This window comes from Anopheles marshallii, chromosome 3 (assembly GCF_943734725.1).
Source record: "Anopheles marshallii chromosome 3, idAnoMarsDA_429_01, whole genome shotgun sequence".
NCBI lineage: Eukaryota > Metazoa > Arthropoda > Insecta > Diptera > Culicidae > Anopheles > Anopheles marshallii.
Genome location: NC_071327.1, coordinates 1,537,450 through 1,555,330, shown reverse-complemented (window position 1 = coordinate 1,555,330; position 17,881 = coordinate 1,537,450). Strand labels below are relative to the sequence as shown.

Genomic DNA, 17,881 nt, shown 5'->3' with positions numbered 1-17,881 from the left:
TCTTGCTGTCGGCGCTTCTGCACAACAAAGAAACCCCGTTTTCCCGGTAGCACCTGTGCGCACGTACAATACTGGCGTACTTATGCTTTTTGGCACCGAATTTCCTACTGCACACGGTGCGGGACAGGAATATTGGGGCGAAAGTTACTTGCACTTATCTTTGTACGCGAAAAACGAGATGATAAAAGAAATTTTAACTACTTGTCGTCAGCAAAAACAAGAAACGTCATGCGGAGAAAAACGAAGAAGAGCGAGCTGTCATTCGCGTTGATTGCGGTTTAGAACAACAAGGTATATAGAGACAAATTGTTGACAAAATTTGAACTAAAGCAGTAGCAAATGACCTCAAAATTTAACTTTATAAAAATATGATGTTAACTAAGCAATCACATTGTATCATGTGAATTGTAGGCAAAATATATGAAATAAAATAAATGACCACGATGCACACGCACACATTCCTGCAGTGCAAAGGGGTTGTACTAAAAGTGCTCAAAACGTAAACAAACAACGGAGCTAAATAAACATAATCCGAATTCCGTCGGTCGTTGTTTTAATACGTTCAAGTGGCCATCTGCGTAGAAAGTCAAACGATTGTATATCGTATCTTAGTGCTGAGCTAACGCGTTAAATCGACCAAACAAAATGAAAGATCTTCCGCAGAAAACTAGAAACATCCTATCGAACGTGAACCCACCGTCCGAGCTGCCCAGCTTCATTACGGCGAACGTGGCAACAGCTGGTACGGAGAGTGTGTCGCCTTCCAGCATCATGCCGGCGGCCATCGTAGATGATGCAGCGAAGAAGGATGAAACGGAACCATTCATACCGACTAAGTTCAGTCCAGCAATTCCCGCGAGCAAGGACACATCACAGTTTACCGCGGAGCAAGCAATGGCTGCGGCTGGTGTCTATCCGGAGGAACAAACCAACCCTCCGGAACCGGTAGGACGGGAGTTCGCAAACATGATACTGAACCCGGAACCGGTCGCAGCCGCATTAAGCCCAATTACACAGGGAGGTTCGGCCCTGTTTGGGTGGATGAAGGGTGCCGTATCGGGTAGTGGCATTCTGCAGAAGGTGGCGGAAAAGGCAAAGAATTCGGTCGACACAATCGTTACCACGCTGGATCCACAGATGAAAGAGTACATAAGTGAGTATGGATCGTGCATATACATTGCAACGACCGATCTAAAGCTAATTTCAATCCTCTTTGTAGATTCCGGAGGAGACACGGAGGTCATTGTAGCATCGGACAAGGACGATAAGGTGCGACCAATACGGGAAGCATTTCAGAACGTTTTTGGCAAGGCCACCATTATGTAAGTAATTGACCGAACTGGAACTTGAAGAGATGTAATTTGACAATGTTGGTATCTTTATAGTGGGCTACCTGCTCAAGCGGTTGGCATTGCAGCTCAACCGGTTGGTTTTGCGGCTGGACTAAAGGGAGCCGAGCATCGTATCAACAGTATAAGGGCCGAAAATCCACGTGTGGACGATCATCTTCCAGTGGTGGCGGTGGAGAATTTTGTCGTAGAACTATTCCCCGATCAGTACGTATAATTTGGAGCGGTTTCGTAGAGTCTTAAAGAAAGAGGTAGCAATAATGTTATCCCTTTATCCTCCACAGATGGTTCGAAGCTGGAGCGATTGTATTATTTGACTATGCGAAAAATATTCTGCTGAAAACCGTCACACAGATGACACCGATCCCGTTGGCCGTCATTACGGCACTACAAGCCGATACGTCGGCAGACTATATGCTAAAGGATACCGGATTTGCGGCCACGGTCGGCAGCGTTATGGCAAGAAATTTGAATGTAAGTATTGCTACAAATGCTTTCTTTTAACTACAAGCTTTGGTCAGTCATTAAGTTCGGAATGGATTAAATCTTCCGTTGCATTCTCTGTCTCCGCAACTAAATGGAAATGGATTTTCAGGAACGATATTTTTGTGTTGCTTTTGACCCCCCTTGAATACAGCAAAATTGTCATTACTTTTGCAGCCTGAATGGATTCGGCTACCAACGCACTTTACATGATACTGTTTAATCGGATTAACAGGATTTCTTTTTGTGCATCCCATGGATAGCAAAGGAAAGCGAAAAATGCACAACAAATTGTGGATCTATTGAAAACATTAACCAACCATCAACTTCTGCAATGCTGCGCTGGTTTTCTCCATCCGTTTTTGTAGGATTAAGCTTTGCACTTCCGCTATTGTGGGCCGTAGTGTTCCAGAACAGAACAGGAACATTTTTAATTGCAAGCAAATGTTTTTCTCTCTGTTGTTATCAAGCCTTTTGCTACATGTTTCAAATAGAATGATACACGTGAGCATACACTCACAATTCTGTTGGCCCATATATTTGGGCATATGCAACCAAAAAACGATATCCAAGTTTCTGCAACTTGACCCACTAACGAAATAATGGAAGCTAACACACACCACCAGTTGAAACCACAACAAAGACTCGAAAAAAACCGAAACCAACGTTGTTATGGTTGTGCATACTATTTGTTTTGAAGGTATTTTAAAGTGGCATCTTTCGGCGGTTGCATTTGTGTTCCCTTTGGCCTGTAGAATGTGACTCGGATAATTACGGATAATTATTACCCGCCCTGTGGGTACATGTTCACAGATGCTTTGAAGTATACAGTTTAAAAGGAATGAATAAAAATTGCAAATAAATAGAGCTGTAGTATTGTGAGACACTTGAGCATGGGGAAATGATACTTTTATGTGGTTTATAAATTCCACTTATCAATACCGATAATTTGTTTGCCTTAATTGTGTGATGATTATTTTAAGTATTTTTTTAAAATGTTTGCATTAATTAAACGATTTGTGTTAAATATTTTACGATTCATTACTGTTCTTGGTATTGTTGAACGAAAGCAAACCAACATCAAATGTGACACACGTCGTGTTAACGTTCAGAATCGATTTAATCAGCGTTAATAGTGTTTTGTTTAAATATACGAATTGGATGTAACAAAAAAACCGGGTGGTAGAGGTTCGGGTTCGACTCCGGTATCACTGGTTCAAACTGGGATTTGGGTACACCGATGTACTGTAGCATGAAGAATGGCGCTGCTACACAAATGAACTACAAACTCGGTACAGATTATTATTAGATTCGAACTCGCAGCCTACATCAAACAAAACTTTAATGTGACTCTGGACTGTCTTGCCCTTTTGGGGAGAATACGTTAAAAGAAACAATTAAAGTTCCTACTTCCTTGCATACTACTCTTTACATTTGAAAAGGAAAGTTTTAAAGGTAAATTTAAACGCTATTGTTAATCAATTAAGCTTTAAAATCTGTCCTCCACTAATAACCTCCATCTTTTTGATAATGTTTTCTCTAAAGCTGTAAAGCAAATTTGGGAATTGCATACATACTCCATTCAACAACGGTGTCCTTAAGATGCAACAGGAGCGTAACGTAGAGGAATGCCATAAAGAAAGCTTCATAGATGATTAGGAGAAGGTAAACAGAAAATAATACGAAAGAACGGAGACTAATGGCACGTGGTTTCACACAATGTATGCGCGTTCGTTGTGATATACTACTTCCACTACGTCTACCGCTACTGCTTGAGAAAATCCTACCGTAGCGCTTTTCCTACCTCCCGCAGGGGATGATTTATTGCCTCCATGCGTTGCGTGTCGTCGTACGGAACAGAACGGTACAAAGGAAGTTGTGCGTGTTTTCTCGTTTTTGTCGGCTACTTTTCCTGGAGCTTTAGCAGGAGATGCTGATGAAGCCACTCTGGAGGTGAATTGCTTTCTGCTCCTGCGAGTGTGAATAGGGCACCTTCCAGCGTACTCGGTACCATCCAACACTCACTCCCAGTACGCACTAGACCGGACAAGTGCGGAACCGGAAACAAACAGGTGTAATGGGAAGCGGAAAAGGAAAAATAGCAAGCTAGACTTTCACGGAGGCAAAAGTGCAAGCACGCCGTTTGCCTATTAAAATAATGTATGTCGTTGGCCATTATTTTGCATTGGAGTTTGGCTTTTCGCAGGGTCGCCAGCGATGAAAAGTGCCCGACGTCGTTACGGCAAGCATGGAATGAAATAAGCTTACGCCATCGGGTGCACGCTTGTGTGCTTGGAAAGTTGGCCACAAGCTTGCGACGGTGGTGGCCCGAATCCTTACAGTGGAGACAAACTGATGGCAAACATGCACCGAGCTGCATAGGATGGTTCCGAATGTATGTGCAGTTATTACTATTGGCCACGTGTGTAGCATTTGTGCAGCCAGGGTTTTTGGTGTTTACGAGATGAATTATTAATAGCACTGTAGCCGCGTTATTAAGTGGTGGTTCATTTGTGTTTCAAGTCCAAAAATGTAATACGCTCACCCACTCCCCCCGTCACTGCAGGTATTTTCCAATTGTAGCCGCAACTGTGCTTTCTTGCATGATGCGCTTTTCTTCGGTGATAAAATTACCAAGAACTGGTCTTTTGCCTGGGCGCAAAAGTTGGACAACGACTCAGCGTGATCCGACAACTTGCTGCGGAAGATTGTCTGCCACGATTCTTCCACGAGCGGGAACGCAGTCAATATCAACCTGTGTAACTTGGAAGCTACCATCCGTCTAGCCCGAGCACGCTGGAGCGAACATGGTTCCGGGGGGTGGTAGCGGAGGGTTTTTGTGCAAAGTTTTCCCATTTTACACCGTGTGTACTCCATCTAATTCCAATCAATTACATGCACCAGGGACCTGAGTCGTTGGTCGTCTTGCTGGCGGTTTTGTTCCGGACACGTTCCACCGTTCCCATCGTTTGTGATGCAGTATCCCAGCGCACACGAGTGCAGGCTCGTAATTGGGTGCACAAGCGACACGTTTGCAATGTCCCCTACTGCTCTTCCTTTTTTTTTGTTACTTTGCCTGTTTTGGGAGGTAGGTGTGCGTTGCAGCACAAGCAGTCTAGCTGGATGGAAAATCGTTTTGGACAATGACGTGAAAAGGTCCCGTTCCAAGGGGTGGTCGGTACACTTTATATCCTTCAGGCGCTACTGTGACCGATAGCAGACTAGTTACCTTCATTCAATGAAGTTCCTTGAGCGCCCGGTAGCATCATAAAGGATCGGAAAAGTTTACGCTGAGCTGTTTTTATTCGCCGTCCAAGCTGTCACCGGTTTGCCGGGAACTGGGTAGCATTATATCGCAGTACGCGGCCGCCGCACCGCACCGTGCACGATGACGAAAATTTAAAAGTGCTCGGTCAGAGTTGGTTTTGTGAGGAAAGTTTTCGGTAAATTGGTTAAAGTTGAAGTGGAACCCCCAGTTTTTTTTTGGTGGGGAGCTACCGAATGCAAAGCTACTTAAGGTACTTCGAACGCCGGTGTACCGGTGGATAATGGATCTGTTTTCGGTGAGTGGAACCTTATCCGAGAGGAGTTGGAGTTGGCCTGGCGCAAACATACCATTGACGGTGTAGTTTTATTTCATTGAAAGAGAATTAGGGTTTTGATGCCTTTTACAGTTCAATTTGTAGCATTCATCAAACAGAAATTGTGGCGTTTTCAATTTAAACCCGCTTTGTGGAACTTTAGAGCGCCAAATATTGTTTTGTGCTAAATACTGCCTGACTTGACATGAATTCCTTAGCGGAATAGACATCATTCTCATCAAATAGTTCGAATGTTCGCAACGTACCACCATTTTGTGCGGTTTATAGATCGTTAAACTAATTGCCGAAAAGTTTTCGAGCATCCTGATTGCGTAATTGTTGTCGTTAGAAGGCAGCATTTGTCCACCCGACATTAGCAGCGTTAACGTTATTCGTTGGTGCCGAAATTGGAATGTGGTTTACTGGAAGTTCGTACTGCCAGCTTGCATACGTTGGTTTAGTACACATTCCAGCACAAAAGAAAATCCCATCTCGTACGAACGGATCAACAATTGCTGTACAATCATTACACGAACGAACCGTTGCCAGCTGACGATGCAATGCAATTGGACACAGTTGGTATCAGTTCAGTGTGCATTCAGTTCTAAATTGAATGCTTTCTAGCATGGGATGCGAAAGCAAATGTACTTAAACATCTAATTTGCTTAATGAAGGATGGTCACGAATTCTACAACAAGTCCATTAACGTTCAACCTAGTGATGCAAGGTATTTGTTTATCTCTTCTGTTGGCCGCTATTCTTTGTAAACCATGAAAACTGATCTTGAAATATGTTGTGCATACTTCTTCAGGCGTTACGGTCTCATAACACTACCTAATAGGTATAAGGTCAAAGAGAGCAGAGATCAGTGTACATGTCGTGAAAAACAAACTTCTGAACTTGCGAAAGAATATGATATTTTCTCCTTCATTGAAAAGTTCGACAACCTTGTGGGGGGATTTTCCTATTCAAAGGGGGTCATAAGCCCATTCGATCAAGGGGACTTTTTAGCCGGATCTCACCATCCGCTCGTCCGACACCGTAACGTTCGTGGATAGTGTCGAAAGGAATATCGTTAGTGAAGGATGTTTTGTCATGTTTATCAATAGAGTTTCCCTTTGATAAGCCTGCTAAACTTTCGGCCCTTTGAGAATACGGCGATGGTCGATTAGATGTTCTAAAAGTTGTTGATAGAAGAATTCATCCGTTAAGGAACAAACGGTCGCTTGTACCTTTACAGTGGCAGCATTTGGTTCACGAGCAGGTCGGATTGATCCAATTGAATAGAAAAGGAAGAACACACGTTCGGTTTTTGGTGAAAATGTTTGGCAGCAACCCGAAACGTTTACCCAATGGGTCATCCTTCCGTCCTTCTCGAAATACAGGATGTGAAGGTCTCGGTTTGATACCAGTCATCAATATAAAGTTATGCAAGAATTTCACCTAATGTATCGATAAGTTAACTCACAAAAGTTCCTATCAAAGCATCGATGTTGGAGCAAATCTTGTTTATCAACATTTGATTACTCTTTGATTGGTACTTTGGTGTGTTGTCGAGCTGTCGGTGTACATTTTCAGCTAACGCCCATCGGTGCGTTGAACCTTGGGGTTAGTATGTATCTTATCTTACTCACGATACCATGAGTTGCATCATTCAGACATTGGCAGTTCGGCGAATCATTCCGTTACAAGCTTTCCCAAACGTTACGACATGGACATGCCATCGAGTCGATTTTAATTGATTGTTCCCCGCAGCATTACGGTCGGGACGAGTCGTTTAATTAGTTTTGGTTTGCTGATGCTGATGGCCATGTTGGAAAAGATCGCTTTTTGGAATCTCGTGGAACGCTGTGAAGTGGATTCTCTTAAACCCCTTACGGTGGTATGTTATTTCCACCTGATTGCGTCACAACATTTGCTCTGTTCGACGTGTTACCTGGGGCAGGGATCATACACCCAATATGCTAAAATAGAACGGTCCGTTTCCAGGAATTCATGTTCTCTTTTTACCTTTTAGAGGTTGAACATTTTAAGATGGATTTAATATTTTATTGTTCGTTATTATGATGCTGCATTATTTTTGCACAAAGAAACAATGGTCAGTCGTCGCAACTCTATCGCAAGCGCTAAATAATTTAACGTATCTAAGGGTTTAATATAAAATATTCACTAGGAAATCCTCTTCCATCGTAGTATCACTAAGGTGTATTTAGAGTTCGTATCGCCTGGAAGTATGCAATCTCTACCAATTAATCCCTTTTAATGGCATTGCATGATTAAATTGAGTAATTTGATTATGTGAAGCACACATTTTCCCTTCTGATCGATTACAACAATAATTAAAAGTTGAAAATCATAGTGATTTTTTGCCCGGTTTTAATGTTCTCCATTACAAGCATGTTTTTTTCTAAGCGCCACACAGTTGAAACTCGATGGAGCAAGTTGGTGGTGGTCGTGTCCTGTGCTGTGTTTGCGGCCTCGTGGGAATGATTATTTTAATTAGCGTGCTTCATTTGAAATGTGTTTGTGCTGTCCAGAGACAAGAGACACAAAAAATGATAAATCCCTATTAAAATCACGCAGCAAAATGACATTAGAAAGGGAATTTAAACCGCGCTACGGCTCACAGTTTCATTCCGATGAAATGAGGCAATTTTAATTAAATTTTATTACTTTTTCTGCGCATTGGTTTTGTGCTTTTTTGTACGTAACCGGCATGGTGAAATCGATTAATCGGTATTGGCCTTTTTTTCGTTGTTGCTTGCTAGTCGCGCGTAATGAGATTATGCTCGGCGTAATGATTTCAATTTTATTATACTCGCGAGGGGATGCTGCGTACTAAAAGCTACAAAGCTACGAATAGATTTTCCCGTTTTCTAGCACATTATGAGTGGACAAACTTTAGCCTTCGCCGCCTTCGGTTCTGTTCACAGTGTCGCAGCTAAACTTTCTGTACCACTTAATTTTCAGTTTGGTCGTAGCGACTAATCTTCTGGCAGAGACACTTCATCCAGTGGCGGTATTATTTGGCTTTGTGTCTTTTTGCCGAGCTTAATCGTATCCCCGGAAAGCAAATGGTCGGTCGGGAAGGATTTGCAAATCACGAGCTGACCTGCAGGAGAACTACGGCATTCAGCGACTAGAAGAGTTTTCGTGGAGTTGCTGGGTGAATGTGCCGGGATTTGTGTGCTTCCGGCGATGTTTGCCCGACGATGGCGATGGTGTGTGTGCGGGGCAGTGGTTGCAGCTGCTTAGCAGCATTATGCAGAAATGCTCTTGCTTGACGCGATGATCAGCTGTGGCTAGGTAGGCGAATGTGCAACCGGAACGTTATCTCTCGTTGTGAAGCCCTAGTTCCTCGTTTCAGTTGCAAATGAGAATCCAAAAATGATGCACCATGCGATAACTCAAGTGAAAACGTTCATTTTGCGGTTTCGTACGTCCATGGAAATCCGTATCGATTGGTTATCTCCACAAACCCCTGTCCGAGGATGGACGATCGTGTAGACCGAGCGTATCTACTGTTGCCTTTAGGCGCTTTTCAACGCCAAATACACAACCGGAATTGGGTTGTGCCAGGAAGTGGATGGCGATGATTAGCCGAAAGCCGTCCATCCAACGTTGAACGGTGAAGGATGAGGGTCGTTAGAAAGTTTACGGGTTCGTTGGCTAAATATATGTCTAAATTGGATTATAAACTATGTTTCACCTGTAGCCAGTGGTCGTAACGGTACGTGTACGGATATGTGTCGAAGAAAAGCGTAATATTTTCCCCGCAACTTCAGCCCAACTGACACCGTCGGGGGCTACTGCAGCCGCAAATGGAAAATTATCGAACTCTGCCCCAGAAAAAAAGCTCGTGTCCGGATAGATGCTCATGTTTGTCCGGATGTCGAAAAGCTTCAGTGCATTATGTTGGTTTTCTGTGTGTGCAGCGATTGGCCGATCGGGCACTGTGCCTTCCAGCGTTGCTTGCTACTGTGGACGGATGTAGTTCGTCTTACTCTTATTTTGCTTGATTCACTTTGTTTGAGTCACATCCAGCAGGGAGTTCGTAGCATGTTCCGGTTTCCGGCCGGAACAATCGATGGGCATCGATTCGTTCTTTACCACCGGTTGTTTGCGCTGTATTTTGAACTATCGATATAATTTCAGAACACAAAATCAAGCTGCTTTGGTGATTAGAAAAAAATAGTTAAAAACATTGAATGTTTTGGGCTTCTCTTCTTGGCGTGAGGAGGATCTTCTATTGGTCCGGATGGGATTTAGGATCGGTCCTGTCTTGTGTGAAGAGTGGCGCCGTTACCAATACACCACCGGCCGCCCATTATTTGAGTTTATTCAAATTTAAATTGGCGTTAAGTAACACGTTTGAATTCCTATCGACGTATTTAAAGCATCTCATCTGATTAAACTACAATCGTAATAGTACTGAGCAATATAAAAAAAATAATGCTTCACGGAAATTGAATGTCACGATCCAACGAAACGCTTTCGCTGTTGGTTGTATCGATTTACCAGAAGGTACGGACACTACCGGGAACGGTCATTATCCGCAAAGGGTTGTTGGTTTTCGTTACTTTGTTAGCTGCTAAATAAACTGGCAATTAAATTGATTGGTCCGACTGTGTACGGTACTGTGTTTGTGTGCGCTTCCGGAGCTTTCCGGTTGGTTGTGTGTTTGCTTAATAAGCCATAAACAAAGATGAATTGATTGGAAAATGGACTCAGATGTACCTGCGCTGAATTGCGCGGTGATGTTTTGAAGCGCTTTAGAATTATCCGATGGAAACCGTTGATAGAAATGTAAAGAAAGAGCTTTTTATTGAACTATGGGTTTCTTTATGTCCGATGCAGCGTTAAAACCTTACGCAAAAAGCTAAAGAAGTGAGAACATTACGAGAGCAATTTATTAGTTTTCTTATCAGCAATGCATAGTGCTGGTAAGTTTTGCTTGAAACTCCGATTAGCTCCCTAACGAACAGTGCTAACAGTACCTCTCGTAAATCATCCCACAAAACGGAACCCGTACTAACAACCCCCAAATCGGGGTAAGGTGCTTCATTTACCATCCATTTCTGCCCATTGAACTGTGCGTTTTGGGACGCTTTTTTACCAACTCCATCTAATCGACTGCTTACACTTTCTTTCCCACGCGCGGCTATGTATGTGCAAAAATCTCATCCACAGACCTCACATACCGAGTGGCATCGGTCGTACACATCGGTGTCCCGCTCCGAGATGATACTGACCGCGGCAAAAACGATAGCAACGCTCTACAAACGAGCCGTACTCGACTACGAACAGACTACGGCAGCGGCAGTATCCCAACAGGATCCGACAGTGGCGGGATTGCAGGTGGGCAACAACACCGTCCCATCTGGTACCGGTGGCGGCGGTGCCGGTCCCGAACCGGCGGAATAAGAATTAATGTTCACCATCATTAAGGCTTGCCACTGTAATCACTACTAAACGGACGACTGAAGCGGATGGACAAATGAATTAAGCACATAAGAAGCAGACTGGGACGGTGGCGGTGGCCGTCGTCGAAAGATATCGAAAGAGTTAGATCGGTTAAAGTTTTTCCCCCGACATAGGGAGATCGGGTTTTATAAGATTGGTTGCAAAAAAGGGCAGATACCACTGACGAAGGCGAGGGCGAGAGGGATCCACACGAAGCTGACAGATACAAACGGGCCCAAAAGAAGAGACCTTTGGGCACGAAATCTGTGGCGGAAATGAGGTTTTGTAGGCGAGAGAAGAGTAGCAGAAGCAAACGCATAAAAGTTTTAATGTTCGGTGGGAGTCTCCGTTACGTGACGGTGTAGAATATCACCCTTCTTTTATATACCACGTTCTTGTTGCTTACGTTAGAGGCCGAGATTTTTTTTCCAGCACCGAGAAATCGGCATGATTTTCAATTTATTGATTCGACCCATGAGATTTCCTTGCTCGCCGTATAGAGTTTACGGTGGGATGAGTGGCCGTAGGGATCCTTCGATGAATCTCGTACGGTGCGGAGAGGTTCTGCCTCTTCCAGTGCCTGTGCGGTGTGCGAAACAAGGCGATCTGTTTAAATTTTAGAGCGTCCGCTTATCAAAATTATGACCCTAGTTTATTATAACACTCGTTGAAACTGTAAGCCTATTATCGTAATAATAACCAGTAATAAAAGTAACGCTGCTATATACGTTTGACATAGCAAAAGTGAGGGCTACTGAGCGAAGCTGCGTGGACAGAAAATGTGTTTATCTTAATTCGTTTTTATATCCGGTTGATGTCCGCTTGCCGTCAGTTGATTTTCCACGCCGGAAGATTTGACGGCTTACTGGCGGGTCTTTGTATGCAAATGACAAGCGGTGAGTCAATGAAAAATCTGCATTTCTTGCTAAACTTTCATTGCCTGTGGTCACACACCCCGGTCGGAAGTGGATATTCGGCTGGTGTCATCAGCTTTTTTCCGACTGTTATTGTCTAGCGTTGAAGACTGGCTCGTAAAAGGAGCTTCAGCCAGGTAACGTCTTAAAAACGTTTCCATCGGTTTGGTTAGGAGTGGGGGAGTGGGAAATTAAATTCTGCATTCTATATTTTCAGACTGGTGTGGTCAAGTCGCTGCGAGTGCGAGCAGTTCCGTACGTTCGTTGAGTTATAAGCTGAATGAAGGTGTCCAGTCCAGGAATGGATGCGAGAAGGATGGGATCAATCAACCGCGTTGTGGTCAAGTGAAGAGTGAGTCAGTATACTTCATTCAGCATCAGATTATAAATGGACAAGGTTGCTATTGCTCGTTGAATTTATGAACGTTGAGCACTGAAAATGCTTGTAATTGTATGCTAAGTTAGACAATAGGGCAAATAAAATATCAATAGAATTAACTGATTATCATTATCTGGTCTATGGATTTTGATACCTTATTCATAAATCGAACATGTAATCTGCACTCAGAATGGAAAAAATGCGCCTCATCATAAATTCCTCATTCGCCTGTTGGATAGTTTTGAAACTGTTAGCAGAATATAGTATGATTTCTTTGGAAATTTGATTCCAACTGGGTTGAAATTTCTCCGTATTTCATTACATCACAGCCATTGTCATGCAGCATAGAAAAGTAATCAGATTACATTGATGGTAGTTTTGAGAACAGGTCATGAACCCTTTGGTATTTGTTATTTTCATATTTGTTCTATAATATTTAATTGCTGTTCTCATAAAGAAAGTTTAATTTTTTCCGTTGTAATAAGGGCTTACAATATTTTCGTTCTTTTCTTGTATTCTTGTTTATGTCTGTGTGTGTGTATAGATTTTTAGTTTCATTCTTTCATCCTGTTGTTGCATTTGGAATATACTTTTCACATTTCCTTTCTCCCCCAGATAAAGCACAGCACAATTTTTTTGTTCCTTCGTGTATGAATGATGCATTTTATGGGTTTCTATTTGTTTTGTCGTATTTTCTGCTACGAAAAAGTTAAGTACAGTGTCTCACAAAGTTCAGCTTTTCTTGCTCTACTAATGGCCACTGGATCTCTGTATTCAACAACAGATGATAATGATGACAGCAGTGAAGCAAACGCAGCGCATCTTAAACTAGCTGCCGGCTTGTTGTACAATGCACCAGAAGACAAATGACAATTTCTTGATTGATGGGTACCCTGTGGCAGAAAAACTAGTCAACTGGTAAAAGCAACAAGGCTTGAATTACAGGTTTTTCTTCCAGGAATACTAATTAGATGTCTTTGAAGCTGCGGAAGCTTACAGAGCCTTATGTACTTACCTACCTTGAGGCTTGGCTGTCCACAACTACAAATGATAGTACGTTCATTGCATCGTTCATTAGAACTGGTACACGTCGTAAATCAACACAATTTCCCTTTGGTTCATGCATATGAGTTTATTTTTCACCTATCGTCATTCTTTTTTCCGTTGCATGATTTGTGTGAAAAGTTATCGATTCGATATCGTCCCTTTTGCTGGTGGTTGTAGGTGTTTTCATTTCTTTTCGATTCATCTTAATTAAACTATCACACACCAGCGCATCCCGCATACCCGTACTGTTGGCCGTAACTTTTTTCCCGCATCGTGCTCCTCGGTCAATTGAAGTGAGAATCCAATTTATTTCAACTTTCAACCACTGCTTCTACTACCAGCCTGACCAGCGGACGGAGGTTTTCCCATGCCCGAACACCTCTTGCAAAAGGTAAACTTTGTCACGGACAGCCCAGCATTAGAGTGGCAAAAAACAATGTTGAAAAATGGCAGTTTAGCAACAGTGTTGTACAAACAATTGTGCTGCCATTGGGATTAGTACGATTGCAATTGCTTGTAGTCAAAGCTGGTGCGATCTTTCCTATGAATCTTGTGAAACCGTCATAAGAAAAACGAACATTGCACGTGTGTGCCATTATCGGCTTCTCTGGACGATTTGATCGTAGCAACGCAAAGAACACGCTTGGAAGAAAATTCCACCGATCGATTTTCTTCCTGTGCATCGTGGGCAACGATACATCACCATGGTAACACAGCAACCTCCTTGCTGTGTGAGCTTTTAGTGCATCGAGTACAAAATTCCTGTTCGAAAGTGCCGTTGGCCTCGCAGCCATGCTCGAAATTAAATGTCCTGTTTATTGTTTTGTCACATTCGGTGGCACCTTGTAGGCGAATGCGGAAAAGGGATTGAATTGCGATTTGATTGCACACACTAAGCAACACCGGTGGCACATACAGCATTTCGTGCCGTGCACACGAACAGCCAAAGATCGGCTTACCCGGCTGTACGCGTTGCAACAGCTGAAGGATTTCCTTCCTCACTTAACAATGCAGCACTGTTTGTTGCTCGGTTGCCTACATTAAGGCGCTTTTTCTTGACGCTTGCGAGAGTTTCAGGTCGGCTCCTTCATTACGGTAGTGTTTTTTTTCCTTCTGCTTGGTACGAAAAGTTTTCCTTTCTTCGTGCGGTGGGAGTGATTGGTTTGGGTTGGAGAAAGGAACACAGAACCGTGCCATGTATTTAACGCGCTTGACTCAACAAGGCTCTCTGGCTCGTATCGGTTCGTGCCTTCATAAGGGCTCTTAATCACAACATTTCATCGCAGGCGTTCGATTTTCCGATTTGATTTCGATTTCGAACAAGAGCGGCGAAATAAACACACGGAAATGGGAGTTTTTCAAGACGTGCGAGATGTGCCCGTTCCATTAATGGGAAACCTTTCGTAGGGATGGGATTTTCCGAGTAGAACGAGGAGAAATTGCATTCATTTTTGTGTCATTTTACCGTGCACCACAGTTTTCCTGGATGGGGATGAAAAAAGTTTTCCGAAACGAAAATTAAACCAGTCGAGTAAAGCCCAAGGAGCGAGAAGCGAACGTTTCGGTACGTTCGTTTCGCTTGGCACGTCGTCATCATCATCGGCAGCTCGATCCATTAATCGACAAATAATCTGTCCGTACAAAGTACTCTCCGCAGCTGCAAGTTGCATTTCAAGCAACCACGGTAAGAAGATAGCAAGGCAACGAAGAATGTTCAATTAAAAGATTTTCCCACCTGCGCGCACGACGAAAACAGTCGTGAACCGCCGGGTCTGCGAAAGTGTAGTGGGAAAAGACAGCTATCTATCGCGTGACCGTCGCAGGGTGTCTTTCCTTTTTCCGTCGATCAGTTCCTTTCTCTGGCAGTGAAACTTTTGCTGTCGGAATTGAGTTTTAATTATGGTCATGTTAGGATGTTTTACGTCACGCTCTCCGTGGCGGCCATAATGGTTCTTGTGGAGTTCTTCAATATTTCTCATTATTTTTTCCACTTCCCAGTATGCGATTCATATCTGGGAGTGGAAAATGATAGCCGTTGAAACAATTGTTCTTCCCGGGTTACAGTGCTCCCAGCAGTGAAACATGCCATGCACATGTTGCATTAGTTCGTTTGCACACGATATATTCAATTCTGAAGGTTAAAATAAAGCACTTTTCTGGGATAAAGAATCGCATGCTGGATGCGGGATGAAATAAACCATTAAAGGTTACTACTTGCTTGGCAGATGTTTGGTGCATAATACGGGATAAGTGATGAGAAACAGGTAAGCCACTGTACAAAACTAAACAAAACGCTCCCGTGCACTTGGTGCAAGGTACGGCATGCAGCTCGTAACAGCCCGACGAAAATCCTGCCAGAAGTAGGTAAAAACAACAACCGTGGTAGTAACTTTCTCTTCGGGAAGCGTAACACCCCGGCAGCGATAGGGGGGTTTTCGTCTAAGCAAAAAAGGCCACCCTTTAGGCAAGTTTTTCCAACGCGTGGTAGCGCAATGTGAAGTTTTAATTAGAAACTTCCCGCAGCAGCAACGAATGTACACCGACCTGCGATATGTAACGATGAAGATTGGGTAAGAAAATTGCATCAGCTTCTAGCCGCCAGCATTGGTGGTTTCTTCCGGATTGGTTTGCGGGATTAGGAGAGGATCGGGAATGGGGGCATGGGAAGTATCGGGAGCACTTTGTTAAGCGAAAGCTTTCGCTTGTTAGGGTGTTGGGAAAATTGTAAAGCCATACTGAGGAGCTTTTCCGCAGAGCTCGAAGCTGCCGCGTATCAATGCTGTCGAAGCAGTGTTGTGTGTAGTAAATTAATTGCTCAAATGTATGGGAATAGTTTCAGTGGAGAACAGTTGTAAATTGATTTGTGTTAACGACTTCATCGAACTCTTCTCGTTGATCGTTGACGGTTTGGATTAGTTGCTTGACAGGTGTTTGCTTATTTACGACTGATGAGGTTTCCGTGGGCAATGTTTCGAATGAGAAAATGTATTCGTTAACATGTTATTTATTATCAGTTGCTATTTATAATCTGGTGAGTATGTAGAAAAGTGGTACAGTTTTAACAAAATAGGTCTACTATGTCGACTATTGAATGGCAGATGATTAGTTTGCAGTATCGGGTTCGAAACTTGTAATAAACAAAGCTTCTTATAAATTCGATTCGTTCGACTAAAATTTCCTCCTGTTGGGCTTTTGAATGACGAACAGTACTACATTAATAAATCCACAAGAAGTTGCGATGATAGTTTTGCCACAACCACATCAATGAGCTTTTCACATTTCAGAGGAAGTTCAAGGAATATCATTGATGATCCCAAGCATAATAACCAGATATCCAACACCCAACCAAACCACAACACACGTGGCTGGATTTAAGGTTCACCATCACACTGCTGGTGTATTTGGGGGGCGTGTGTTGTTTCGAGTTAATATACACACCAATAGACTGCTGTACAAAGCGAACCATTATTGGTTCGCAAAGTCTTGTACCCAATTTTCAGGAACAAAGAAGGCACCAAAGTGTTGTTGGTCATCATCCGGTTGAAAAACTTTTGCCCCATATCCTCTCGATCTTCGCCTAGCACCTTGCGATCGAGCATGAAGGGTTGAAAAATCTTTCCATCGTTAGGTGTTACTTTGTTGGACGTTTATTTTCCATCTAATTGCCTATTCCAGCATTATGAGAGGGAACAATAGAAAACAACCCGGCAGACCCAACAGAGCTTTGTGAACAACTAAAACAACACGAGTCTGGGCCAAAGGGAATGGACATGGTAGGGAATGGGCATGGAAACAAAAAGCAAACAAACACGACATTCCCTCCTACGAAAATGGATGTGTTCTGATGGATATGCAGATACGCTTTCCGGAGCAGGAAAGTGTAATGAAAGCACTGAAAAGGATAGACGGTCACAGCGTGTTGTTTTAGAAGACGGTATGTTTTTGCAAGGCTTAATCCTCCTTGTCCTCACAGATCCTTTCTTACGCTGCAGATGAGTCTTACTCGAAGCCCCCAAAACTATTGCAAAAACACAACCAGCAGGGGGATGTGAAAGTAGGACTAAAACACTCAGCGTCAGTGTGGAAATCGGAATCCAAGGTACGAAGTAGGAAGGACAAGTAGGAAGACATTAATATTCCACAGGCAGAAGCTTTCATCTTTCGCCGGGTAGCCGAAAATCACTTTCGCTTGTTCATCAATAGCCGTTAGGGGTTTGCCTCAAACGGTTCGTTGATAGGGTACATGGTGGGCCATTTGTTAGGGCTCTTGCCATTCCCCAGCACTCACTCACGCTGTGTAACTTCGTCCTGGCAATGGGAAACGGTTTCGGGAGAAAGTTGTTTCGGATTTGAGCACGTAAAAACAACATGCTTCAAGCTATCTGCCGGTGATCCTAGCCGGTTTTGTGTGTCTGTCGTGGAAACGCTCGGTCCAGCTGACGTTAAAGTGTGGAACGTGCGTGCTGGCGAGCAGGTCGTGCTAATCAAATACTTAGTGCACGATACGATTGATGTCTTTCGCACATTTCCCACCGTGGGGTGTGATCTGATCAGGATCAAAAACCTCATCCTAGCCATGGTAGACGGCGAAAACGACAACGACAAAAACATACCAGAAAGTACAATAATCAACCTCATTAACAAACCCGCGTGCGTTCCAAATGG

The 17,881-nt window shown here is 43.3% G+C and overlaps 1 protein-coding gene across 1 annotated transcript; it reads left to right on the top strand.

The window, feature by feature from the left end:
* The first annotated feature begins 645 nt into the window (after positions 1–645).
* On the top strand, positions 646–10,918 carry LOC128714771 (protein PRRC1-like). Its single transcript, XM_053809652.1, has 5 exons — positions 646–1,153; positions 1,220–1,322; positions 1,386–1,556; positions 1,634–1,823; positions 10,604–10,918. Exons 1-5 carry the CDS (start codon positions 646–648, stop codon positions 10,835–10,837), a joined length of 1,206 nt encoding a protein of 401 aa, XP_053665627.1. The 3' UTR covers positions 10,838–10,918.
* The last annotated feature ends 6,963 nt before the right edge of the window (positions 10,919–17,881 follow it).